We start from the raw sequence: 27,818 nt of genomic DNA on the forward strand, positions 1-27,818 counted from the left end.
CACTTACGGCTGTCATTTTTGGCCACCTCGCTCAGAGTCCCCCTCCGCCGGATTGGACTGGAGGATTTTTCTCATCGATGAAAAATCAGAGAGTTAGTAATGTTTTTAAATGTTTTGCCATTCTCTCTGCTGCCCCCGCTTGCGGCAGGGGGGAGGGACTATAAAACCCGAAAGTGTCGTGCCTCACACAGTCTCTGGGAGATGGAGGAAGCGAGAGTGTCACTGCTCTCTGAGCTGCGAATAACACTGAACGCACATCTACTCCAGGGTGTCCCCTCGATGTGGTTTTCAGAAAATGTCTTTTGTTGGCATGCAAAGTGTTTTCCCAATTGGCTTGGCTTTTTAAAGGGCTTTCAGAAAATGTATTTTGTTGGCTTGCAAAGTGTTTGCCCTATTGGCTAGCCTTTTTAAAGGGATTTCAGAAAAATGTATTTTGTTTGCTTGCAAAGTGTTTGCCCAATTGGCTTTGCTTTTTAAAGGGCTTTCAGAAAATGTGTTTTGTTGGCTTACAAAGTGTTTGCCCAATTGGCTTGGCTTTTCAAAGGGCTTTCAGAAATTGTATTTTGTTGGCTTGCAAAGTATTTGCCCAATTGGCTTGGCTTTTTAAAGGGCTTTCAGAAAATGTCTTTTGTTGGCTTGCAAAGTGTTTGCCCAATTGGCTTGGCTTTTAAAAGGGCTTTCAGAAAATGTCTTTTGTTGGCTTGCAAAGTGTTTTCCCAATTGGCTTGGCTTTTAAAGGGCTTTCAACAGTTTTCGGAGGGATAAAGCGTGAATAAACATTTCATTAGATCGAGTGTGTTTAATTGCAAAATTGGTGCTCATTCTGTAACTTCTGCTTAGTGGCAAGATGGTGCCAATGACGTCATTTCCGGTTCATGGCAAGATGGCGCTGACTGCAGAATGCACAGAGTGAAGACGTCGTTGAATAATTCAAGAGAGCTTACTGCTGTCTATTGTGAGTGTGTTTGTTGGATTTTATTTAAAGCACGTTTTTGCTTCAGCAGCAGCCTCGACAGGAGGCTTTAAACATTTGAATCATTCGGTTTACACACTATGTTCACCACGTTCTGAAGTTACTTGGTATTTTAGTATTGGTTGTGTGTGAGTGTGAGTGTGTGAGTGTGTGAGTGTGTGTGTGTGTGTGTGTGTGTGTGTGTGTGTGTGTGTGTGTGTGTGTGTGTGTGTGTGTGTGTGTGTGTGTGTGTGTGTGTGTGTGGGGGGGGGTTGCACGTAAAGTCTCCTTGTGAAAGGGCTTGACGAACGTAACTGCTCAATTCATCTGGAGGACATCGCAGCTTCCGGTATATGGTGTTAATACACGAAACGCGTACTTTCCTACCTGTTAAAAACTACAAAAATGGTGAATTTTTGCGCTGTAAATAATTGTGGAAGTCAGGGTAACCGTGAGAGACATCTATCCTACTTCAGAATTCCAAAAGTGAAGAGAAATGAAGGTAAAGAGAAGTGAGAGCTGAAGGGACAACAACTGCTAAAGTGCTTGGCGAACATTGGCCATGCAAATATCGAGATTGAAAATATTGGGAATTATCGCGTTTGCTCACTGCATTTCATCAACAGTAAGGCATTATTTGTGTTTTTTCTTGATCCCTTTGGTATCTAAAAATTTTCAGAAGTGATAAATCAGGCTGTAAAATTTTTAAATCGCCCGTGGTTCTGAAGTCGGTTTTACATGCAAAAAGAAAACGCTTCTGAAGCAAAATTTATCATTAAAAAAAAGTAAGTTTTCTATCATTATGGCATTGAGATGTATATTTTGGCAAATAATAAAATGTCCTGACAGCTTAAACACCCCACTCCCTTTCAATAGGATATTTTCAATTTGCTGAGGTTGATTATATCCAATTAACAGCTAACAATTATGCCATTCCTTGGCTTGCATCTGAGTAAAATGTAATTAAAAACCCACGTACGGTTTGTAATTTTTCTAAGGATACTGCCAGACCATCAGCTGTGAGTGACTGAATTGCCAGCCCATCAGCTGTGAGTGACTGCACTGCCAGACCACCAGCCATGAGTAAGTGAACTGCCAGCCCACCAGCTGTCAGTGACTGAACTGCCAGCCCACCATCCGTGAGTGACTGCACTGCCAGCCCACCAGCCATAAGTAAGTGAACTGCCAGCCCACCAGCCGTAAGTGAGTGAAGTGCCAGACCAATAATCCATTCAGTCCATTCTCTCCCCCTTCTCTCTCACAGCCTGTCACCTGTTTTGGGCAGAATTTCTGGCAGTTTCTCAGCTGCCAGCCAACCAGGCCTCAGTGACTGAGCTGCCTGGCCTCAGTGACAGAGCTGCCAGCCCATGAATCCATTCGGCCCACAATGTCCATACTAGACCTCGGGAAATCAGTCCATTCGGCCCACAACACCCATACTAGCGCAACAGAAAGCCCCCCCCCCCCCCCCCCACTGGCCAGCAATATTGGAATTGGTGGAGAGGTGGAATATTGCGTTGGGTGACCAGCCCTCCCGTGTGATGCTGGGGCCCAATGGGTCCCACTTAGTCTAGTCTTATCTGTATTCTTTCCAGCTTAATGGCATCTTAGGATAGGCTAAAATAAGCTTTGTGGCTTCAGCCTATTCCTTTTTCAGTCATTGATTATGTGAACGTCGTGTGAAATGGATACAGTGTTGGTTCATATTCACACAGATTGTAAAGTTTTGTTCTTTTTAATATATGATCGAAATAAACTATTCATTCATTCATTCATTCGTTCATTCATCGTTCCTGAACAATACTTCAAGTGCTGCCTCAAATGTATATTGCACAACGGTAACATAACATCCCAACATCTACGCTCAATACCCTGACTCATGAAGGCCAACATGTAAGAGTTCAGTCAATGGTGCAGATGGAAAGTGGTTCAATGTAGATGCAAGGCTATCAAAGTAGATGTGATAAATAGCAAGGGATCACATTTGTTGCAGTTGAATGACTGCACTTTCATTTCCCAAATCCCGAATTCATCCAATTTGAAGCCTGAAATCTGCAGGTTTTCAAGCAGCTGCAGATAACTAGATTGAAGCAGTAAAGACCTTGGTGGCAACAGGAAAAAGAAAGGCAGATTGTTTGCTAACATCACACCAGGGATGCATATCCCATTTGCAGAGAACAAAGGGATTTAACAAGACTGTCAAATGTGTACTGATGCACATGCACAAGATAAGATGAATTTATCAATTGCAAAACCATTGTTAGATCAAAATGATTCTTCTTGACAGTGTTGGCTCCACAGTATTCTGCCCTCACATACAAAGTATACATGGCTTAATTCACCCCGAGATAAAATTAAAGTATAATTCACTTTTCTTTATTAACTCAGTGTAGTATAAGTGATTAATTCAATGTCTGGGTGAATTATATGTTAGCAATAATTATATTTAAAATGACATAATTTGCCATTGTAATCACATCTGATATTACCACTCTAAATCAGTAAAAATATAAAGGCATACAAGTATGCCTCCAAATCCACAAAAGCTTGGCAAATGACACATAATGCACATAAACAGATAATTTATGGTCTGATTTTTGTACGGAAACAAATAAGTTACAGCAATACATTTTCTAATGTGTCAAAACTTTTGTCATGCTAAATTTCATGGAATATACAGCAGAGTTTGTCATGCAGAGTAACTATCCTGGTATAGGATAAATTAAATCACTATGCTCCAGTACACCCATTCATCCATAAAATACATTGGTTTTATTAAAGAAAGAAATGTAACAGTAAAAAGTATTTTGGAAACTAAGTTGCCATTCGATTTACAATACATGTTAGCTTTTTTTTCTGAAACCAGGTTCCATTTGGAATCATGCTGAGGTAATTGAACATACTTGCTTCTCACAAGGAACAATAGGAACCAGAGGCAGTTTACCTTTTAAAAAACGTATAGCCAGAAGGGACATATTTTAAAGAATACTTATTTGATAGTAACCATGCATCAATATATAACACACTACCAATTTGACCACCAGATAATTAACATGCTTCCAGACAAAAAACTGCTGTATTAAATGTCTTTGATCTCTCATGCTGTTTCTTTCTTTCTGCAGACTCCCACCAATGTATCAATATGCTGCCAGAGGGAATAGGGATAAACTGAATACAGTTTTCACTGTTTTCAGTTATATATTAACAGCACACCCTCAGATCACACACTGGTTCATGTACTACACTTTAACAATGCTTTATATTATTAGTCGCCTTGTTATACTGCAGACAGATTTTTAAAGATTGGTTTCCATTTCTTGCAGATTATTCTGACCCCACCTTTCAAATTATGCACATTTAAATGGATTACTTTTCATTACCCACTGAAGTATCTTTTGATCATAATTGACCCAACCGAGCTTCATAATATTAAATATTTAGTCTTGATCATTTTGACACTTCATTCACTAAGTCTGCAGAGAAATCCACAAATTCTGAAATGAATCTACTCGTTCTTGATTACTATGGTATGAAACTCACCGGTCTTTTGTAGAAGAATTGACATTATGCAATACTTTGTTCTAACCAGTATACAATTTTACCTTTCCATTTTGGTTTTAAGTAATATCTTAATGCTGCAATTGGACACTGGATTTCCTCACCAACAGACCACAGTCTGTTAGGGTCAACAACCTCACCTCCTCCACTATAACACAGGGCTGTGTGCTCAGCCCTCTCCTCTACTCCCTCTTCACCCATGACTGCATCCCTAAGAATGGCTCCAACGCCATCATTAAATTTGCCGACGACACCACGGTGGTAGGACTGATCAGAGACAACGACGAGTCAGCCTACAGGGAGGAGGTCCAGCACCTGACAACCTGGTGTGCCAACAATAACCTCGTCCTCAACTCCAAGAAGACGAAGGAAATTATTGTTGACTTCAGGAAGAACAGAGGGGGCAGACATACCCCCATCCATATAAACGGGACTGAGGTGGGGCGCGTCTCCAACTACAAATTCCTCGGGGTACACATCTCGGAGGATCTGTCCTGGTCCCTCAACACCTCCAAGCTGATCAAAAATGCGCAGCAGCGACTTTACTTCCTGAGGAGGCTCAAGAAAGCTCACCTGTCCCCCCAGATCCTGACCAACTTTTACCGCTGTACCATCGAGAGCATCCTGACCACCTGCTTCACGGTATGGTACAGCAGTTGCACCGTAGCGGACAGGAAGGCACTACAACGGGTGGTGAAAACCGCTCAGTACATCATCGGTGCCCCGCTCCCTGCCATGGATGCCCTCCACCGAAAACGGTGTCTGAGACGGGCCGGGAAGATCATCAAAGACCCCTCCCACCCTAACCATGGACTGTTTGCCCTCCTCCCATCAGGGAGGCGGTACAGGAGCCTCAGGTCTCGTACTAGTAGGATGAGGAACAGCTTCTACAACAACACTATCACATTGCTGAACTCGGAGTCCCGCCGATAGATTTCTCCAGTCTCTCCGTCCACATTGTTTGCTTATTCTGTATTTTTATTTCTATATTGCACTATTACTACGGACTGACGCTAAACTGCATTTCGTTGTACCCATACTTGTATCTGTGCAATGACAATAAAGTTGAATTGAATTGAATCTTACTCAATATCAAATCTTTGGGGCCTTCTCTAAGATTCATGGAGTCATACAGCATGTAAACAGGCCCTACGGCCCACCTTGCCCATGCTGTCCAGGATGCCCCATCTACACTAGTCCTACATGCCTACATTTGACCCAATCCTTCTGAACCTTTCCTATCGCTGTACCTTTCCAAGTGTCTTTGACATGCACGTGCCTCAACTACTTCCGCTGGCAGCTCGTTCCATATACCCTCCACCTTGTGTAAAAAAGTTGTCCCTCTGGTTCCTATTAAATCTTTCCCCTCCCACTTTAAATCTTTGACCTCTGGTTCTTGATTCCCCTACTCTGGGTAAAACGCTATCTCTTCCAAAATTAACTGTATATTAAATATACAGTATTAAATGTAATGTAAATATACAGAATTATATGTAACATCTCCAAGTTTGCGGATGACACAAAGCTGGATGGCAGAGTGAGCTGCGTGGAGGATGCTATGAGGCTGCAGGGTGACTCGGATAGGTTGGGTGAGTTGGCAGATGCATGGCAGATGCAGTATAATGTGGATAAATGTGAGGTTATCCACTTTGGTGGCAAGAACAGGCAGGCAGATTATTATCTGAATGGTGTCATATTAGGAAAAGAGGAGGTGCAACAAGACCTGGGTGTGCTTGTGCATTAGTCACTGAAAGTAAGCATGCAGGTACAGTAGGCAGTGAAGAAACCAAATGGCATGTTGGCCTTCATAGCAAGAGGATTTGAGTATAGGAGCAAGGAGGTCCTAGTGCAGTTGTACAGGGCCCTGGTGAGACCACACCTGGAATATTGTGTGCAGTTTTGGTTTCCTAATTTGAGGATGGACATTCTTGCTATTGAGGGAATGCAGCATTGGTTCACCAGGTTAATTCCCGTGATGGCGGGACTGACATATGATGAAAGAATGGATCGAATGGGCTAATATTCATTTGAATTTAGAAGGATGAGAGGAGATCTTATAGAAACATATACAATTCTTAAGGGATTGGACAGGCTAGATGTAGGAAACATGTTCCCTTTGTTGGGGGAGTCCAGAACCAGACGTCCAGTTTAAGAATAAGAGGTAGGCCATTTAGGACTGAGATGAGGTAAAACGTTTTCACCCAGAGAATTGTGAATCTGTGGAATTCTCTGTCCTCCATAGAAGGCAGTGGAGGTCAATTCGCTGGATGTTTTCAAGAGAGAGCTAGTTATAGCTCTTCGGGCTAACGGAATCAAGGGATATGATGAGAAAGCAGGAACGGGGTTCTGATTTTGGATCAGCCAATATCCTTTTGAAAAGATGGTGCTGGCTCGAAGGGCCAAATGACCTACTTTCTATTTTCTATTGTTTCTATGTTTCTATCTATCTTGAAATTGAAGCTTCATTTAGAGAGCAGATGAACCTATCTATTCCAGATCTCTTACAGCTTGCCCACACTGGCCAACATATCCCAGCCACACTAGTACCACCTGCCCGTGTTTGGTCCATATCCCTCCAAACCTGTCAAACTGTGCAACTTAGAACTGTTTCTTAAATGTTGGGATAGTCCCTGCCTCAACTATCTACTCTGGTGGCTTGTTCCACACACCCACCACCTTTTGTGTGAAAAAGTGACCCCTCAGATGCCTATTAAATCTTTTCCCCTTCACCTTAAACCTATGTCCTCTGGTCCTCAATTCACCGATTCTGGACACAAGAATCTGTGCATCGACCCGATCTATTCCTCTCATGATTTTATACACTTCAATAAGATCACCCTCATCCTCCTGAACTCTAAAGAATACAGTCCCAGCCTACTCAACCTCTCCCTATAGCTCAGATCCTCTAGCCCTGGCAACATCCTTGTAAATCGTTTCTGTACCCCTTGCATCTTGACAACATCTTTCCTTTAACACAATGTCCAGAACTGAACACAATACTTTAAATGCGGCCACACCAACGTCTTATTCAACTGCAACATCAAAACATAGATAATAGGTGCAGCAGTAGGCCATTCGGCCCCTTGAGCCAGTTCCGCCATTCAATACTCAATGTGATCATCCAAAATCAGTACCCCGTTTCTGCTTTCACCCCATACCCCTTGATTCTGTTAGCCCTTAGAACAGTGAATTGGCCTCCACTGTTTTCACCCAGAGAATTCCAGGGATTCACAACTCTCTAGGTGAAAACATGACCTCCCAACATCTGTTGGAGTATTCGTTGGAGTTTAGAATAATAAGGGGTGATCTTAAGAAGTCATGACAGGATGGATGTTGAAATGTTTCCACTATTGGGAAAATCCCAAATAAGGTGGTACAGTTACAAGATGAGGATGCAGTGATTTAAAAATGGGTAGAAATCTCAACGTGGAGAGTGGTGAATTCTGTACTCTGGAGGATAAGGGAGGCTACATCATTGGGGGGCATTTAAAGGAGGTCTATAAATTTCTCAAAGATTAGAGAACTGAGTGCTATGGAGAACTAAAATAGCGATACAGTGATACAGAGGTACTTGCTGCCTTACAGTGCTAAAGACCCGGGATTGATCCTGACCATGTGTGCTGTCCGTATAGAGTTTGCACATTCTCTCTGTCCACGTGGGTTTCCTCCAGGTGTCCGGTTTCCTCCCACATTCCAAGGGTTTGTGTGTTAATTGGCTTCTGTACATAGTCCCTAGTGTGTAGGATAGAACTAGTGTGATCGTTGGTCGGCGCAGACTCAGTGGGCCGAAGGGCCTGTTTCCATGCTGTATCTCTAAAATAATCTCTAAACTAGAACAAAAGAGGAATATGAGGCCTAATGTAAATAAGCCATGGTTATCTTGAGCAGCAGGGCAGTTGTAAGAAGTCAGGTGGCCTATTTCTGCTCCTGTGTTCTTGGACTCTTGCATGAATCATGAATCAGCAGTGTAAACCATAATGTTGGGTGGCTGGGAAGAGGCCATTTCCTGGCAGTACAACATGATCAATATTCAACAGAGGCATTCAAAATGAAAACAAAATGGTATGTTGAATTAAAGCATAATGATGGAAAGTAACATATGTTCTTTTGTTCTTTTCAAAAATTCTAAATTTTGACAACTTTGAGTGGAACGATGATTACTTGTATTTAGTATTAAACAGTTATGGGGCCAAAGTCGTACATTTAATCAGCTGTAACATCTGTTTGCTAACCTGCTAATCTGTCCTCGCCTTCTCCATCATGGTCTGGTTTGGCTTAGCCACCAAGCACAACATCTGGAGGCTGCAGCGAATCGTCCGATCAGCTGACAATGTTATTGGCTGCAACCTTCCCTCCATTGATAAACTGTACACTGCAAGGGCCAGGAAGCGAGCGGGTAAGATCATCTGACCCCTCTCACCCTGGCCACAAACTCTTTGAATCACTTCCCTCTGGAAGGCAACTCCGGACTGTCAAAGCTGCCACAGCCAGACATAAAAACAGCTTTTTTCCACGTGTAGTAGCTCTACTCAATAAGTAGAGCTACTCTACTCAATAAGTAGAGCTACTGGTCGGTGGGGGCACTGCGAGACGGCTGCCTTGCCAGCAGCACGTTAGTCAATTCTACATTTTTTGTTTTTTTTAGTATGTCCAAATGTTTGTTTTAATGTCTCTTGGTGTGTCTTGTGTGGGGGGTGGTGAGGGGGGGGGGGGGGGGGGTGGGGGGTGGTGAGGGGGGGGGGGTAAGGGGGAAACAGCTCTGGTCGCCTCATCCACGGAGAGGTGACTTTCTCCATGTCGCCTCCCTCGCGGCCTAACACAAAGGATCGGTGCGGCCTTTCCCGGAGACGGGCCCGAAGCTTCAGCTGCGGGCACAGCGTGGAGTTTTCATCGTGGAGCGTGTGAGCCCTCGCCGAGGGTTGCCAGAAGGGAGTGCTCAGATCGCTGGCCCGCGGCAGCCTGAAGCCGCGGTATGCGGAGCTTCCAGCTGGCGTGGCCCCCGGAGCCTGGGACCCCTCATTGGGAACCCCGGAGGAGAAGAGCTCCGACCGCCGGCCCGCAGCCTACAACAGCTTGAAGCTGGGGTCTACGGTGCTTCTAGCCGTGGGCGCGGCGGGAACTTACTTACCATCCGGAGCGGGATACCTCGCCGGGGATCCCTGGAGAAGAGCTCCGGCCGCCGGCCTACAGCCTACGTCATCTTCAAGCCGCGGTCTCCGGTAGGGAAGCACCGATTTGGGACTTACTTTGCCTGTACATCTGGCCGCTCGCAGCGGCTACTGCGGAGGTTTATGGTCCCGACCACGGGGAAAAATGGAGGAGGACTGACTGTACTTTGTGCCTTCCACCACAGTGATGAATGCTGTGGTGGATGTTTTGTGTTAAATTTTTTATTGTGTATTGTGTGTTCTTTTTTTATTGTACCACTGCTGGCAAATTCATTTCACTGCATTTCATTGTGTATGTGACGAATAAATCTGATTATTGACTATTGACTAGCCAAAAATCTGTAGCCTCCTTTTGCTCCGGTATTTTATTTAATTCACATGTTTAATAAATAATGTTTTATTATTCATGTTTAATGTTTTATGTGTCATTCCTATCTGTCACTGTATGTCATGTTGTCACTTGCGGGCGGAGCACCAAGGCAAATTACTTGTATGTGAATACTTGGACAATAAACTTATTCATTCATTCATTCATTCATTCATTCATTCATTCATTCATAAATGAACCTTCACTTCCAAAACAGAAGAAAATCCAAGAAAACCCAAAATATAGGACAAAGGGTTCTTTAAGAAATTCAATGCGAGTGTGGTATGATTATAGAATCAATTTTACTAAAGAGTGGATGGGCAATGAAAGGAAACTTGCTAACAGAGTAGTAGGAAAAGACATTCAGATACCTACCTCTAATCATATTCCTTGGATTGCCAAGGAATTGCCATAGTTAAACTAAATAAAAGTGAAATGGCTACAACATCACAATGCTACACTGAGTCACCCCACCTGTTGAAAATTAGAAAGGAAACATGCTGCAAATCAACAACAACAAACATATCTTGTTTCACTGTATGGGATTGATGGATTTTGGTTATTGCAACAATTTCTTACAAAGAGTTTTAAAATCATAACCATGATATTTCTAACGCATAATCTAATGCAGAGGCCCCTCCTGCATAATCTAATATGTATGAAACCAATGGCCATCCAGCTCTGTCATCAGGCTGGACCAAAGTTTTAAGTATCTACCTGAAGCATCATAGAAACTGGGGGACTTTTCTTCCCTTAAGGGAAGTCTATCTTCTCTTGCTTAATATGCTAATGCCGTACAAAATCTTCTGTTTAAACATACTGACCAAAAATATTCGCTCCAATTGATCCCGAATATCCTTCATTCCAGGGAATGCAGCGACTCCTTGAATCATTTCGACAAAAATGCAACCCACACCCCTGGAAAAGAGGACAACAAGTATTTGATGAAGAGCTCACTTTAAATTAGTCAAGTACGAGTACATTGAAGAGGGAAAGACCAAATGTGACGTTTTAAATAATGCAACAGCTTTTAATTAAAGTCACAGTAAAACAGAAGCGGAACTAACTACAAGTGTACTCCCTTATAGCACCATTGTATAAGAAGTAATAAAAGCATATCAAATTTTCAGCTTTTTTTAATTGAATGTCATGAAGAAAAATCATGATTGTAATTTGTGTTTAGCATTATGCATAGGGCAAACCATTATTGTAATTTGTACTTAACAGCATGCACAGGGTAAATCATTATGAAACCCCTTGAGTAGTTATATAGGACAAAAGGGATTATTAGAGTTAGAATGAGTCCATGTTGTCAACAAACAAAAGAGGATCTATTGACGAAATTGTTACACATCATTTACTTTCATTAGATACATTTTAAATGGGAGACAGAGAAAATAAAACATAATCAGTATTTAATATCAGAATCTGCACTTTGTCCATTTCAGACATTGGTTGTTATATTTGGAATGGTTCCTTTAACCTTGATATTCCAATAATATGATTAACATCACATATTCTAAAGCCGAGTTCATTTATTCCCTATCCAAAAGAATATTGAAACAATAGGAAACATTTTTATTGTGCATTATCTTATTTTTAATCATGCCAGCATAAATAGAGTGAACAAGTTTAAGAACATATGTAGGCCCTTGTATCATTAAATGTGCTTATCGGGGATAGAATATCAGATTCAAGGAGGAAGGAAAAATGTTTGTTGCGTTTGTACATTTCTGAATAGTTTGACATGGTAATATAAATATTTTGCTGTTTACGGTTTTTAGCATGTTTGGGAAGGATGGTAGTGCAATTGAATGTCAAAATGATTTTCATGTTGGGATTTACAAAAAGAGTGTCTACTTAGATAACATAAGTTAGAAAAGGTTGAATATGGATAAAGATTAAAAATAATGCGCCCAATTTCTTCCTACTAAGAAAGCTAAGGAAATCCTTAATTCCTAACTGTAGAAATGTGAATGAAAATAAAAGTCCCTTATTCTGGGAATATGCCAAGGATTTGATGAGCAGGTTAGAGGCGGCTTTATTTTATGAGGAAATGTTGGGCAGTGTAGGCTTATATCTGCAGGAGTTTATAAGAGTGTGAAGGGATTTGAATAAAATAAAGGACCCACTGTTCAAAACTAAGAAGTCACCATTTAAAATAAGGAGAAAGTATTTCTTCCTCAAAGGGTAGTGGAAGCAGAAACTTGAAGCAATTTTAAAAGTAGCTAGGTTCTTAACAATGGGGATGTGAAAAGTTACTGGGACTACAGAGAATATAGAATTAGCATTACAATCAGATCAGCCATAATCTTATTGCATGGAGGCATAGGCCTGAAGGGCCAAGTGACTTGTTTCTGTTCCTCATTTATACATTTGTTTGATTCTCCAAGGAGGCCAGAACAATTACTCCTGTGGCAAGTGAAAACAGGGTTAATACAAACGGGGCAGTTGGAAGGAATGTATTAATTTGGAAGAGCACCCAGAAGTGATGGGCCTTATAACTCATATTCAACAATCCATTACCGGAAATAAACCAGGTTACACTTCTTTTTGGACAAATCAATTTGGACCACCAAAGAATTTTGAAAGCATTTTTCCCCCGACATGTAAGGCAGCTCTAGTTTTGACAATTGACAGCATGATAGTATTGGGGAGCAAAAATAAATTAAATAATGCCATGGCTGAGGATGTTAGAATCATATTTAAACTGGTTAAAAATGTATCATTTTTAAGCAGTGCACAAAATACAGTGCAGTTTTCTAAGCGACGAAGAGAGGTTGGACAAACATGCAGCTGACAATAGCAATACCACATCCTGTTTTATATTGTCTTACTTCATGAGCTACAAGGTCAGCTTTAACAACATTTTACAGCAGTCAATTTTAAAGAGTTGTGTGAAAATTGTGCGCGTTTTCTAAATTGCACAAATGTGAAATTCAGATTATTATTCTAACAACCAACTTAATCTAATCACATTTAATTGAATTACCTTATTTTAATGACTTTTAATCATACGTCTTTACTGCTCCTGCTTCTACACAAACAATACGGCAACAATACCTGGCAGATACCTGTATAATCTGCACTTAATTAAATTAATTTATTATTCTGTCAGTAACGAAGTAGGCGGCCACACATCTCATAAAATCAATACAATTTTTAACCAGTTTAAATATGTATCAGAGATTCTTAGCCATGACATAATTTAATTTATTTTTGCTGCCTAATACTACCCTGCATTGTCAAGACCATAAGGCACGACACAATTGGGCCACTTGACTCATCGAGTCTGCTCTGTCATACAATCATGTCTGATCTATTTTTCCCTCTCAACCCCATTCTCTTACCCTCTTCCTGTAACCTTTGACACCATTACTCATCAAGAACCTATCAACCTCCACTTTAAAAATACCAATGTCAGCCTCCACAGTTGTCTGTGGCAATGAATTTCATAAATTTACCACCCTCTGACTAAAGAAATTCCTTCTCATCCCCAGTCTAAAGGTACATCCTTTTATTTTGAGCTTGTGCCCTCTCATATAATCATATATATATATAACAATTACAGCACGGAAACAGGCCATCTCGACCCTTCTAGTCCGTGCCGAACACATAATCTCCCCTAGTCCCATATACCTGCGCTCAGACCATAACCCTCCATTCCTTTCCCATCCATATAACTATCCAATTTATTTTTAAATGATAAAAACGAACCTGCCTCCACCACCTTCACTGGAAGCTCATTCCACACAGCTACCACTCTCTGAGTAAAGAAGTTCCCCCTCATGTTACCCCTAAACTTCAGTCCCTTAATTCTCAAGTCATGTCCCCTTGTTTGAATCTTCCCTACTCTCAGTGGGAAAAGCTTTTCCATGTCAACTCTGTCTATCCCTCTCATCATTTTAAAAACCTCTATCAAGTCCCCCCTTAACCTTCTGCGCTCCAAAGAATAAAGCCCTAACTTGTTCAACCTTTCTCTGTAACTTAGTTGCTGAAACCCAGGCAACATTCTAGTAAATCTCCTCTGTACTCTCTCTATTTTGTTGACATCCTTCCTATAATTAGGCGACCAAAATTGTACACCATATTCCAGAATTGGCCTCACCAATGCCTTGTACAATTTTAACATTACATCCCAACTTCTATACTCTGGTTCGAGACTCTCCCATTACTGGAAACCATTCCACGTCCATTGTGGCTTGGCCCTTCATTATTTGGTAGGTTTCATTGAGATTCCTCCTCATCCTAAACTCCAGTGACTACAGGCCTAGAGACTTCAAATACACAATTGTCAACAATTTAAAATGAAGCAACAGAAATTCCATAATAATTTGTTCTACTTTCCAAAAAAATCCCAATAACTTTCAGAATATTTCATTGGAATCAGAATCCCTACTTTTGAATGGCATGAAACACAATATTTCTCTACTTGGGATGTCGCCATTAGAACACAGGTAACCAATGTTGTTTGATTCTGCCTGACATAAAGGATGTGAGCAGATTTGTTAAGTTTCACCAAACAAGAGCGAAACTGCTGTAAAACAACTATTTCCAAATACACAACAAAAATGTTTTGTGTCTGTGGAGATATCAGATAACAACAATCAGTATTTCCCAATTCATTTAATAAGTCTGGCAATTAATCTGTGTTGATATCAGTTAGTGATATAATTGAACATTTTCAACCCAAAAGAAAAGATGAAAAACTGCACTCCAGGTGATCCAGGAATGTGATCCAGAAAACAAATTGTTTGTTCACTGTGAAAGGAATTGAATGGCTATGATTTTAACATTTAATTTGCTAACCTCAACCAAAACTAATGTAAATATGTGAGCAGTGAAAGAGAAAATTTACGATATCAGCATCATGTGGCATTGCAGGCAAGAAAATTAAAAATCTGATCATATTTATGTAACACCTATTTACACAAGGATGAAAAGCAGCAGTTACCCTTCCTTAAATCAGTTGAGTGAATAAGTTACTCATCCCAGATCTATACTTTTCTGTATTGTTTTGTATTATGCAAAGGAAGTTAATGTCTGGAGAAAATAATAAGCAACTGTCGGAACTCAGTGGGTCAACCTCCTCTGTGGAGGCAAAGGAATGAATTACGTTCCAAGTCAAGATCCTGCTTCAAGCCTTGACCCAACGCATTGATCATGCATCTGCCTCCACTGATCCTGTCTGACCACCAATTTCTCCAGAAGTTTGTTTTTTCGACCCAGATGACAATATCTGCAGTTGCTTATGTCTCCAAGTTAATGTCTGGACTCAGGAAAGGAAATGGGGTGAGTGGGCAAATGCATGGCAGATGCAGTATAATGTGGATAAATGTGAGGTTATCCACTTTGGTGGCAAAAACAGGAAAGTAGACTCTTATCTGAATGGTGGCCGATTAGGTAAAGGGGAGATGCAACGAGACCTGGGTGTCATGGTACACCAGTCATTGAAAGTAGGCATGCAGGTGCAGCAGGCAGTGAAGAAAGCGAATGGTATGTTAGCATTCATAGCAAAAGGATTTGAGTATAGGAGCAGGGAGGTTCTACTGCAGTTGTACAGGGTCTGGGTGAGACCACACCTGGAGTATTGCGTACAGTTTTGGTCTCCAAATCTGAGGAAAGACATTCTTGCCATAGAGGGAGTACAGAGAAGGTTCACCAGACTGATTCCTGGGATGTCAGGACTTTCATATGAAGAAAGACTGGATAGACTCGGCTTGTACTCGCTAGAATTTAGAAGATTGAGGGGGGATCTTATAGAAACTTACAAAATTCTTAAGAGGTTGGGCAGGCTAGATGCAGGAAGATTGTTCCCGATGTTGGGGAAGTCCAGGACAAGGGGTTTAAGGATAAAGGGGAAATCTTTTAGGACCGAGATGAGATAAGCATTTTTCACACAGAGGGTGGTGAATCTCCGGAACTCTCTGCCACAGAAGGTAGTTGAGGCAAGTTCATTGGCTATATTTTAGAGGGAGTTAGATGTGGCCCTTGTGGCTAAAGGGATCAGGGGGTATGGAGAGAAGGCAGGTACAGGATACTGAGTTGGATGATCAGCCATGATCATATCGAATGGCGGTGCAGGCTCGAAGGGCCGAATGGCCTACTCCTGCACCTATTTTCTATGTTTCTATGTTTCTATGAAATGGGTTAATAACAGCGTAAGATATGATAGTGCAGTAAATAGGTGGCATAGGAATTTTCTGTAAACTATTCTAGATCTCAGCACAGAAGCAACCTGCCTGATGGATCTTATGTGCACAGTTAATCAATTAAAATAATAACATAAATATTCTGAAAAGAAGTGGGTAATGCATAGCACTGCTGCACAGCAAGAGAATGATTTTTTTCTTACACTTGAGAAAACAGAAAGAAATATCAGGTGCCCTTTAAACAGAAAATGGCAACCAAGCAGCCTTCAGGTCATAAGCCAAATATTTAATATTTATTCATTAATCTTTTTTTACATTACACCAGCTGCGAAAAATCAGACTATCTTTGTTCAGACTTTACTGGCTTTACCTTGCAATAAACGTTATTCCCTCATCATGTATCTGTACACTGCGAATGGCTCGATTGTAATTATGTAATCTCTATCCGCTGGCAGGTTAGTATGCAACAAAAGAATTTCACTGTACCTTGGTACACCTGACAATAAACTAAACTGAAACTAAACTGAACTTTGGCACAAATCTGGCCATTTGAACCTGACACGACTTCACCCATATCCATACTTCCTACTATTTAGGACAGAATACAGCAGATGTAATAAAGTTCTTAACAGCACTCAATTTTGTTTTGTTTTTCCTTGGATATCCTCAAAAATAGTGCCAAAGAATAACTAACTGCATTAAAGGAGGAATTGATAACATGTCTGTATCCTTGTAATTATTTACCCACTTTCACTTCAAAACCAGTTGTCTGCAAATATGACAGACTCATTGATTGATCTACACATCATTAGCTAAGGAACATTAGTCTTTAGTTACTGTCTAAATTCTCTGAAGGGCTCACTGAAGTATAAAAATAACCTCTAGCCATATTCTAGTCGTGTCCCGCCATTTCCCTGCAGTCACTAATTGCAGTTTTGAGCAGCTGGTGAAACGTACCAGTGTCCCAGCCTTGAATACTCTCTCACTACATCCATCATGTATCTAGGAAATCCCTCGTCTCCTCCCAGACATGCACTGTTCACCCCAGATGAGTATCTTCCAAACTACTACTTGTACAGTTGTTAAGAAAATCAGTTATAGAAAATTCTCATTCAAGAGTGAAACAAAATTCCTAAAGGCACTGAAAACAGTAAATATATTTCAAGCATGAAAATGTTGAATGGTAAAGCTTTTGACAATGTCTATTACAACAACAAGAATAATCAACACTCATTAGGACAAATAATAATGAATAATCATCCTCTTCTCTGATCTGTCTGTAATATGTTAAAAGAAAAGTTTTGGTCATATGAATAATGAATATTGGTCTGTGAGCCATTTCACGTATGCCTATACATTGACATTATGACAAATTTAATGCTAACCTGGCAAGCCAAAGAGCAGAAAGAAATGCAGGTAAAGGGATCACACTTGTGCAGGGCACTGTACCTACCACATGTCGAGGCCGGTGGAATACTCTGTGGAGCCCAAGAGGACATCTGGAGGTCTATACCACAGAGTAACTACCTCGTTGGAGTATGTGTGGCTGGGTACCGACTTGGCCCGGGCAAGTCCTGAAAATAAATGGAAACTCAGATGTGAGCTTAATGAATGTCATTCTCAAAGAGACTTGCTTTTGATTTTGATTTGATTTGATTTAATTTATTGTCATTGTCTTCAATTAAGAGACAATGAAATTCTTTTTCCCCAAGTCATACAAATAACTAAAAACTTTTTTTTTTTAAATCACATTTTTTTTACATCTTGAGATTTGCATATAAAACCAGGCACTGCTTCTGAAACAGGAATAATCAGCGCTTAGCCACCATAGCAGTCCTATAATATGCTTTTAAGGAGGATTTTAATTAATTAAACATTGCCTCAAATTAATCATGAATTAAGAGGTTGGAGTATATTCCCAGATGTTTAATAAAGCATTCTTGTTGATGACAATTCTGTCCCAAATGGAAATAATGTTTTCCAGCTCCACCTCTGAAAAAGGGTTCATCCAAAATGCTACACTTAAATTGTATGGGCACTGAAACCTAAGCTCATACTTGTCAATTGTTTCTCAACCATGTAATAATAATAATGGATTAATGAAGAGCTCTTATATTATTGTTCTGAGAACATTCGCAACAATGTTCAACAAAAAGTAACTCAAGAATAAGATGAAGTATCTAATAAACAGTTTATTGTATTCCACTGTAGTAAAAAGGCAGTGAAAATTCAGCTGAGAGTCCATTCATAACAGAGGTGCAATTCACAAACTTAATTTTATAAACCACAATGCAATTGATCTCATCAAGGCTCAGAAATATTTAACGTTCATTACTACTTCATTTACCGCTTGTATTTTTTGAAGTTTTGGAAGGCGACATGAAGGTTTGTAAGTATTTACAAATTGAATATATCCTTTGTTTTTGTGCTAGCCTATTAATTAATTAGATATTTATCTAATTAACTGTATATTAATTAGATACATAATAATAATTTTGCAGATACTAATATGTCCTTTATATTATGTAGAATTGTGCTGGATGATAATAATAATAATAATAATAAACTTTATTTATAAAGCGCTTTAAACAACCGCAGTTGCCACAAAGTGCTGTACATGAGAACTCATGGACAAAAAGTTATTACAAACCATTAAAAACCGTAAAACGAAGGACTAAAAACAGTAAAAATTAAAAGACATTAAAAGCACTAAGAACAGGAGCAATGTCTCAGCCAGTGTCGAAAGCCAGAGAATAAAAATGAGTTTTTAGGGAGGATTTGAAGATGGACAGTGAGGGGGCCTGTCTGATGTGCAACGGCAAGGTGTTCCAAAGTGCCAGAGCAGCAACAGAAAAGGCTCTATCCCCTCTGAGCTTCCGCTTAGACCGTGGTACCTCAAGGAGCAGCTGATCAGCTGACCTGAGGCACCGGGCAGGAGCATATAGGTGGAGCAGCTCAGAGAGGTAAGGCGGGGCGAGCCCATTCAACGATTTGAAAACAAATAAAATAATTTTAAAATTAACTCGAAAGTGCACTGGGAGCCAGTGACGGGAGGCCAAAATTGGCGTAATGTGCTCCCTCTTTCGAGTTCCGGTCAAAAAGGCGAGCGTCAGCATTTTGAACCAGCTGGAGACGAGCCAATGAAGCTCGTGCGACTCCAGAGTAGAGTGCGTTACAGTAATCCAGCCTAGATGTAATAAAGGCATGGATTACTGTTTCAAAATGCTGCCGCTCGAGGATGGGCTTCCTTAGGTGAAAGAAGCTGTACTTAACCACCGCGCCTATTTGTTTATCTAGTTTAAAATCACCGTCCATCCTAAAACCCAGGTTTAAAACTGTTGGCTTTACGGACAATGCCAGTGGACCCAAGTCAACAAAGGGAGGTTCACGGCAGCCATTGGGGCCAAACAAAATCACCTCTGTCTTTTTTTCATTAAGTCCCAGATAAGGCATTCAGCCATTAGAGTTGAAGATAATCCAGGCTCAAACACATCTGCCGATTCTCCATCAAGGAGCAATTCAGTGGACTTTGTATCCTGGGGGAATTATTATGCAGATGCCAATGCTTTCAGTGAGAATTCTAGGCCAGGAGTTTCGAAGCAAAAGGGAAAAGTAAGTTTTTTTTTGTCTTTGTTCAGTGTTTCTCATGATTTCCAATTTAATTTCCTTTACTTTAAAAAATATTTTAAAAGTTATTTATTTCAAGTTGCAATAGTTTCCAAATGTCCTGAATGTGAAAGATTTGAAAAAAGACATTATGTGTAGGAAGGAATGTACAAGTAGGACCCACTGAGTTACTCTAACGTTTTGTTAAAAAGACGTTAAGCAAGTTTTGCTTTGAGAGAAGGCAACCCCTTCCTGGAGGTGTAGCCACATCCTCTCAATACGTTTGGATTTTTAGTTTAGAGACACAGCATGGAAACAGGCCCTTTGGCCCACCAAGTCCACACCGACCAGCGATACCTGCACACTAACACTATCCTGCACACTAGGGACAATTTACAATTTAAACAATTATTACCAATGCCAATTAATCATTGTCCTAGGAAGAGTAAACAGAGGTCACTGTCCTTTATTAACCCCAGTAACAGGGCTGCCAACATTGGGTGAGAGTTGGGAATGAGAATTTGTGAGAGACCAAGCCCGAGGGAGCGTAGCGACAGGGGGAGGATGTGGGAAGAGGGTGTGTCCCCTCCCATTGGTACGGAGCTTTTGCATTTTGCAGCTTGAAATTGTGCAATATGGTGCATACTGTAGCGAGTCTTTTAACTTACACATGAATGCAATATATATGCTTTAAATTGGATTAGCTATGAATAAGTTTAGACAAAATTACATTCCTAATTACATTCCACAGTAGAGCCAGGCTCTGATCAACATGTGCAGCACATGGATGATCTTAGTATATTCATGTATGGAAATCAGATTATAATCAAACACTTGGCCCATGTTGACCAACCTGGATATCACTGCACACAGGGTACTACTCCTGACCCTGACTTCAGTTGCATACCTTCTCTCATTCCTGACCCTGAGACCAGCCTTACACCTGGCCCCCTATTCTACCCTGATCATAGCTGCTTACCTGCTTAGGTTCCCAATGCTGAACACTACCCTGGTCCCAACTTTGACTGCACACCTAGTACTATTCCAGACCTTGAATCTGGATGCACACTTGGCCTTGCTCCTAGCCCCTCTGCACTGACAATATATCTGGCCCACACAGAAAGCCCCATATCCGACCCCCTGGACTTAACCTATTACATTCAAGTCCACAGGTGCTTATGCAGTAATCTTTTATGGGGCACTTCATAGACCAAATTATGAATAACAAAATTTGCTACATCCATTGGCTTCCTTGTTATCTAAAATAGAAACATAGAAAATATGTGCAGGAGTAGGCCATTCGGCCCTTCGAGCCTGCACCGCCATTCAATATGATCATGGCTGATCATCCAACTCAGTATCCGTGCCTGCCTTCTCTCCATACCCCCTGATCCCTTTAGCCACAAGGGCCACATCTAACTCCCTCTTAAATATAGCCAATTAACTGGCCTCAACTACCTTCTATGGCAGAGAGTTCCAGAGATTCACCACTCTCTGCGTGAAAAATGTTTTTCTCATCTCGGTCCTAAAGGATTTCCCCTTTATCTTTAAACTGTGACCCCTTGTTCTGGACTTCCCCAACATCGGGAACAATCTTCCTGCATCTAGCCTGTCCAACCCCTTGAAAATTTTGTAAGTTTCTATAAGATCCCCCCTCAATCTTCTAAATTCTAGCGAGTACAAGCCGAGTCTATCCAGTCTTTCTTCATATGAAAGTCCTGACATCCCAGGAATCAGTCTGGTGAACCTTCTCTGTACTCCCTCTATGGCAAGAATGTCTTTCCTCAGACTAGGAGACCAAAACTGTACGCAATACTCCAGGTGTGGTCTCACCAAGACCCTGTACAACTGCAGTAGAACCTCCCTGCTCCTATACTCAAATCGTTTTGCTATGAATCCTATACTCAAATCATTTTGCTATTAACATGCTAGTTACTTTGTCAAATAAGTCATCAATTGGTTGAACACAATTTCTCATCCAGAAAATTATACTCACTCAGCTGTATAAGTATTCTGTTAGCATCTCCTTCATTTATCTAACAAACTGTCCTGAAGTCATTTTCACCCTCAATATTTTCAGTATTTTGCTGTCTTCCTCTCAGCTGGGATTTTTCAAAAATGCAAAGTCTAATAACTATATATTTAAGCAATATTATTCGATTAAATGTGATCTTGAGAGTACATAATATTTTCTGCGGTATTCATAACACAACAATGATAAAAAGATCTTTGTTTTGATTGCACCTACCAAAATGCATACCTTATTATATTACAGTTAATATGTACTGAGGGCAAATTTTTGTTCCAATGCTCCCCATTCCCAATTACTTTTACATTGAAGTGATTGAAATCCAAGTGAAGTTTAAATGGCATCATAAAAGTAAAACCTCCGGAATGGTTGATATTCATTACGTGGTTGGTTGGGGTCAGTATCAGCACAATATTAAACTTTGAATCTTCAGATGTCCTGATTCAAGCTAAAACTAAAGACAAATAATAATCTCCTCACACATTATAACCATATAACCATATAACAATTACAGCACGGAAATAGGCCATCTCGGCCCTTCTAGTCCATGCCAAACACGTATTCTCCCCTAGTCCCATCTACCTGCACTCAGACCATAACCCTCCATTCCTTTCCCGTCCATATAACTATCCAATTTATGTTTAAATGATAAAATCGAACCTGCCTCCACCACCTTCACTGGAAGCTCATTCCACACAGCTACCACTCTCTGAGTAAAGAAGTTCCCCCTCATGTTACCCCTAAACTTCTGTCCCTTAATTCTCAAGTCACGTCCTCTTGTTTGAATCTTCCCTACTCTCAGTGGGAAAGGCTTATCCACATCAACTCTGTCTATTTCCCTGCAAGTATCTGTCACTCCTTTAAAATATGCCCGTTCTTTGAACAAGCTCTTAAATATCGCATCTGAATCAGTTTCCATCTGATTACACGCCTTGAGGATGTTCATCTACGTGTTCAATTAATAAAACAACGAGATTGGGGACATTTCTATTCAACCTGTCAAAGGAATTGTGAGGGGGGGGAGGGGGGGGGGGGGTTAGAAATAGTCAGTGAGGTAAACAAACATAATAGTTGAGTGGCAAATGACAATAGTGCTACCTTCCCAATATTTAACTGAAGGAAATAATGGGTTATCGGGGCTGTATGTTCTGACAGACAGCCTGACACCTTGCATGTCATTTTAATATTACACTTATCCCATCCCCCTGGATATTCCGGATTAATAAATTAAGGTTTTGTCAACTAATTACAAATCAGGCTAATTACAAATCAATAACATTAGCCAACTCCGAAACAAGAAGCGCTGAGTATTGGGATCCAGACATCACGGACAACTGGCCTCAGTTCCCCACTCAGTGTTCTCTGTCTGAACCAGGGGCCGTGGAGCGTTTTTGAAAGTGGGGAGGCTGAGCGATCACTGATCTTGGCGGTACCTGGTGAGGGAGTGGAGCAACCGAGTGGGGAGAGGGTGTGGAAGTGGGGTGTCCCCCCTCCCAGGGTAGGGACTTCTTGAAATTTGATGTATTCAAATCATGTTTTAGTGCATTGTAGAAGTATGATTTCAATGTTTTTTGTATGAAGTATTTTTAAGAGGTAACTTTATAAGGGGTAACATTTTCCACTCAAAGTGTGGCGGGTGTATGGAACAAGCTGCCAGAGGAGGTAGTTGAGGCAGGGACCATCCCAACATTTAAGAAAAAGTTAGACTGATACATGGATAGGACAGGTAGACAAAAGTGGTGGAGAAATAGGCGACGTTTCGGGCCGAAACCCTTCTTCAGTCTGAAGAAGTGTTTTGGCCCGAAACGTTGCCTATTTCCTTCGCTCCATAGATGCTGCTGCACCCGCTGAGTTTCTCCAGCATTTTTGTGTACCTTCGATCTTCCAGCATCTGCAGTTCCTTCTTGAACTAAAAGTATACTGCTCTGGGCAAAAGACATGCTTGTCTGGAGCAGGTCTCCCTCCGAAATGACATAAGCGTGCTGAGTATGATTTTCAAACAATTAGGGAGCTTCTCATTCCCAATTATTATTGATATTCTCTGGAAAAACCCCAAATCCAAATTCTTATTCTATGGAGCACTTTCATTTATGTTTTCTGAATTACTCACCCATAATTCCAAACAATATTCTAAACAATAATATCCATTCACTATAGGATAGTATCACTTCTGTACCACACTTCCAAACCTTTCCAATTCGGAGTGCATATAGTTATTTTCATGTGTATAAATAGTCTGTGTCAGTCTGATTGGGATGTTTTGGTTTAGTTTAGAGATACAATGTGGAAACAGACCCTTCGGACCACCAAGCCTGTGCTGATCAACGATCACCCCGACACTCGTTCCATGTTATCCCAGTCTTGATTCCTACATGCTAGGGGCAATTTCAGAAGCTATTTAACCTGCAAACCTGCACGTCTTTGGAATGTGGGTGGGAACTGGAGCACCTGGAGAAAACCACGTGGTCATAGGGAGAACGTAGAAACTCAGTACAGACCACACCCATCGTTAAGTTCGAGCCCAGCACTCTGGCACTGTAAGGGAGCAACTCTAATAGTGTGCCACTGTGCCACCCTGGAGAAGGGTGGATCAAAACATTTCCATTTTGCAGAAAGTGCTTTCTGAGAGGGATTCACCATCTTTCACTCTCCAAGTTTCAGAGCAGATGATTCATACACAGGTGACAGACCAGGCTTAAAGTGTTCAATTCCTCTTTCAGATTTTTAATGTAAGTCACTTCTGTAACCTTTGGGCAATAGTTCATTGCTGGGACACACAACTATAATCAATAACAGCAGAATATGAAATCTTGGTGACATATAACATCAAAAAGCATCTGAAGGTCAAAGAATAAATCAGTAATAGCAGTCCTACTTTGAGATTTTCCAGACTCCAACATGGCCCTTTGTGCTCTTAATTTAAATCATCTGAGAATTCAGGCTGTAAGATCTTATACATTTAAATTGCATTAACATTAATAGGTGCAGACGCTGACTTTATCTTGCACACCTTTTGTCCATACAGCTAAGCAAACATCCCAGAGTGGAGCACAGGCTATTACTCAAAACAAAACACCTGGCCACAGGTGAGCAAAAAATGTGATTATTCTGCACAGTAGGTGCAGTAACTTCACACCCTGGTTCATGAATTGTTGCCATGACGACACTGCAGGAGAATGCGCTTTATCTGTTGAAAAGATAGATCTTTAGCTGACATTAGAAATTGTTTTAAAGGTTCACATGAACTAAAAAAAAGTGCAAAAACAATATACCAAACATCCAAGCTGCGCTATTCATTTGTGCCATAACTAAAATTTCTTCCAGTCAATTAAACTATCAAATTGGTCAGTCTGTCCATTGATCATCACAGGCATATCCAGTCTTGGTTCTCTGCAAAATAAAACCTCCTATTTATCTTTACTATTGCAGTCATTCACTGTGCACTTTGATTTATCAAATCCGTTTTTGACATCACAATATTATATAGTAAGGTATTTTTTGGCACTTTTGTGATAGAATTGAATATTTATGGATGAACATGTATGGCATAACGTAGATTGATTTCCCACCAGATTTCAGCATGTTGTAGGACCAGTATCAAAGATTTGCCCTGGCTTGCAGGCCTCCACCTTCCCTTTCACCCCCCCAAGAATATTTCCTTTATATTTAGCTTCCATGCCTTCCTGCTGTGATCGGGCTGAGCATATCATTTTCAAGATCTCTCTTAACATTGTTTCTTTGACAGATATGGGAATACATGGAAGATAGAATTCAGCAGGGCTTCATATCACTCACTATTAAGATTAGAAAATGGAAGGGAGACATTTAATTTTTCAAAATGATGAGAGGACTATAATCAGTGGAAATGACATTTGAGATAAATAGGAACTGCTTGAGGATAAAATGTCACATAACTACACTATTTTCAGGGCAAGGCAAGTCTTCTCAGAAAATAATTTATCTTCAGAAAGGAACATTAGAATGAATTGTGAAAGTGGATATGCTATATTTCTAAAAAAAATAAAGTTAACAAGTTTATAAAGACAATTTCAATCACGCACAGTACATCACTAATTCTGGCAAATACAATAAATACAATGATGGGCGCAAAGCAGCAGGAAGGGGCAAGATTATGACATTAGACTTTAGAGATGCAGCATGGATGTCGGCCCTTCAGCCAACCGAGTCTGCGCCAAGTAGCGATCACCCCGTACACTAGCGCTATCCTACACTCTAAGGACAATTTAAAATTTACAGAAGCCAATGAAGCTACAAACCTGTACGTCTTTGGAGTGTGGGAGGAAAGCAGAGTACCCGGAGAAAATACATGCGGTCACAGGGAGAATGTACAAACTCTGTACAGTCACCACCGTAGTCAGGATCGAAACCAGGTCTCTGGCACTGTAAGGCAGCAACTCTACCACTGTGTCACTGTGCCACCCACACTGTGCCACCGTGTCAATCAATATGATGTCATTATGGTGTTTATGGTGTAAAAAAGTACAATAACGGAATAATTAAATAAGCTAGAGTTAGGTCTATGTTTATTATTGTCATGTGTATCAAGGTACGTTGAAAATCTTTGTTTCGCTTGCTACCCATTCAGATGAGATAACATTAAACATAGATACAATCAAGCCAAACTCGTACAATGGGTACAGTTCCAGAGACAAAGACTAATGTCTGGAAAGGGGTACAGGTGAATCAGACAGTGCCCTAGATTATGGAAGGACCATTCAGAATCATAACAGATGGGAAGAGATGGGAAGAGATGGGAAGGGCAGCCACTGTGGAGCAGTGGAGTTGCTGCATTACAGCGCTTGACACCCAGGTTCGTTCCCGACTATGGGTGCTGGCTGTACGGAGTTTGTACCTTCTCCCCATGGCCGCGTGGGTTTTCTCTGAGATCTTTGGTTTCCTCCCACACTCCAAAGTCGTAAAGGTATGTAGGTTAATTGGCTTGGTGTATGTATAAATTTTCCCTTGTGTGTGTAGGATAGTGTTAATGTGCGGGGATCGCTGGTCGGTGCGGACTTGGTGGGCTGAAGGGCCTATTTCCGCACCGACTAAATTAAACTAAACTAAACTAACTAAAAGAAGCTGTTACTGGTTCTGATGGAGTGCGTTTTCAAGCTTCTGCATCTTCTGCCATGGGAGCAGGGAGGAGAAGGATTAATTGAAGTGGAACAAGTCTCCCATCATGTTGGCTGCTTTTCCATAGCAGTGTGAAGTGTAGATGGAGTCAATGGTGGGGAGTCTGGTTTGTGTGATGGACCAGGATATATCCACAACTCTCTGTAATTTGTTGCAGTCTGTTGTCAGATTAAGCTGAGATGCAACCTGACAGTTGCCCAACAGAAAGTATGCTTTCTATGGTGCATCTGTTGAAGTTTGAAGGAGTCTTTGAAGACTTACTGAATTTCCTCAGTTGGTCTGCCTTATTGGCTGTCAATTCAATATGGTTGGTCCATGACAGATCGTTGGTAATATTGAACGTTGCTCTCAACCATCTCCACTGGCTAAATCAGCACCATCAGTACCATTGATGCTGATTGGGGCATGTAATTATCCATGCTTCTTGAGATCAATAATCAGCTACTTTGCCTTGCTGACATTGAGGTGCTGTCTGTACAAAGTTTGTACGTTCTCCCCCATGATCCAAATAGGTTTTCTCTGGGAACGGTTTTCTCCAACACTCCAAAGACAAACAAGCTTGTAGGTTAATTGGCTTGGCATAATTGTAAATTGTCCCTTCTGTGTAGGATACTGTTACTGTGCAGGAATCGCTGGTCAGTGCGGTATCGGAGGACCAAAGGGCCCATTTCCACACTGTATCTCTAAACTCTAAAATTTTAAACACCCTCCCCCTTCACTGTCTCCCACCACCATCTCCACCCATCCACTCTAACAGGCAAGTTTAAATTAAGGAATCTCTGTCAGATGAGAATCTTTTCCTCTGTCCTTCATAATGTAAACATCATTGTAT

The 27,818-nt window shown here is 40.9% G+C and overlaps 1 protein-coding gene across 4 annotated transcripts in view; it reads right to left on the reverse strand.

Annotated features, from left to right (window-relative positions):
* The window catches only part of cdk14 (cyclin dependent kinase 14), a 665,904-nt gene that overhangs the window by 285,941 nt on the left and 352,145 nt on the right, over positions 1-27,818 (reverse strand). For all 4 annotated transcript variants that reach the window (XM_033012625.1, XM_033012602.1, XM_033012618.1 and 1 more), the window contains 2 exons: positions 17,651-17,771; positions 10,870-10,963 (listed from right to left, as the gene is read on the reverse strand). In XM_033012625.1, the coding sequence (XP_032868516.1) occupies positions 10,870-10,963; positions 17,651-17,771 (215 nt within the window). The remainder of the gene's footprint in view (positions 1-10,869; positions 10,964-17,650; positions 17,772-27,818) is intronic.

The sequence above is a fragment of the Amblyraja radiata genome, chromosome 2 (genome assembly GCF_010909765.2).
Source record: "Amblyraja radiata isolate CabotCenter1 chromosome 2, sAmbRad1.1.pri, whole genome shotgun sequence".
Taxonomy (NCBI): domain Eukaryota; kingdom Metazoa; phylum Chordata; class Chondrichthyes; order Rajiformes; family Rajidae; genus Amblyraja; species Amblyraja radiata.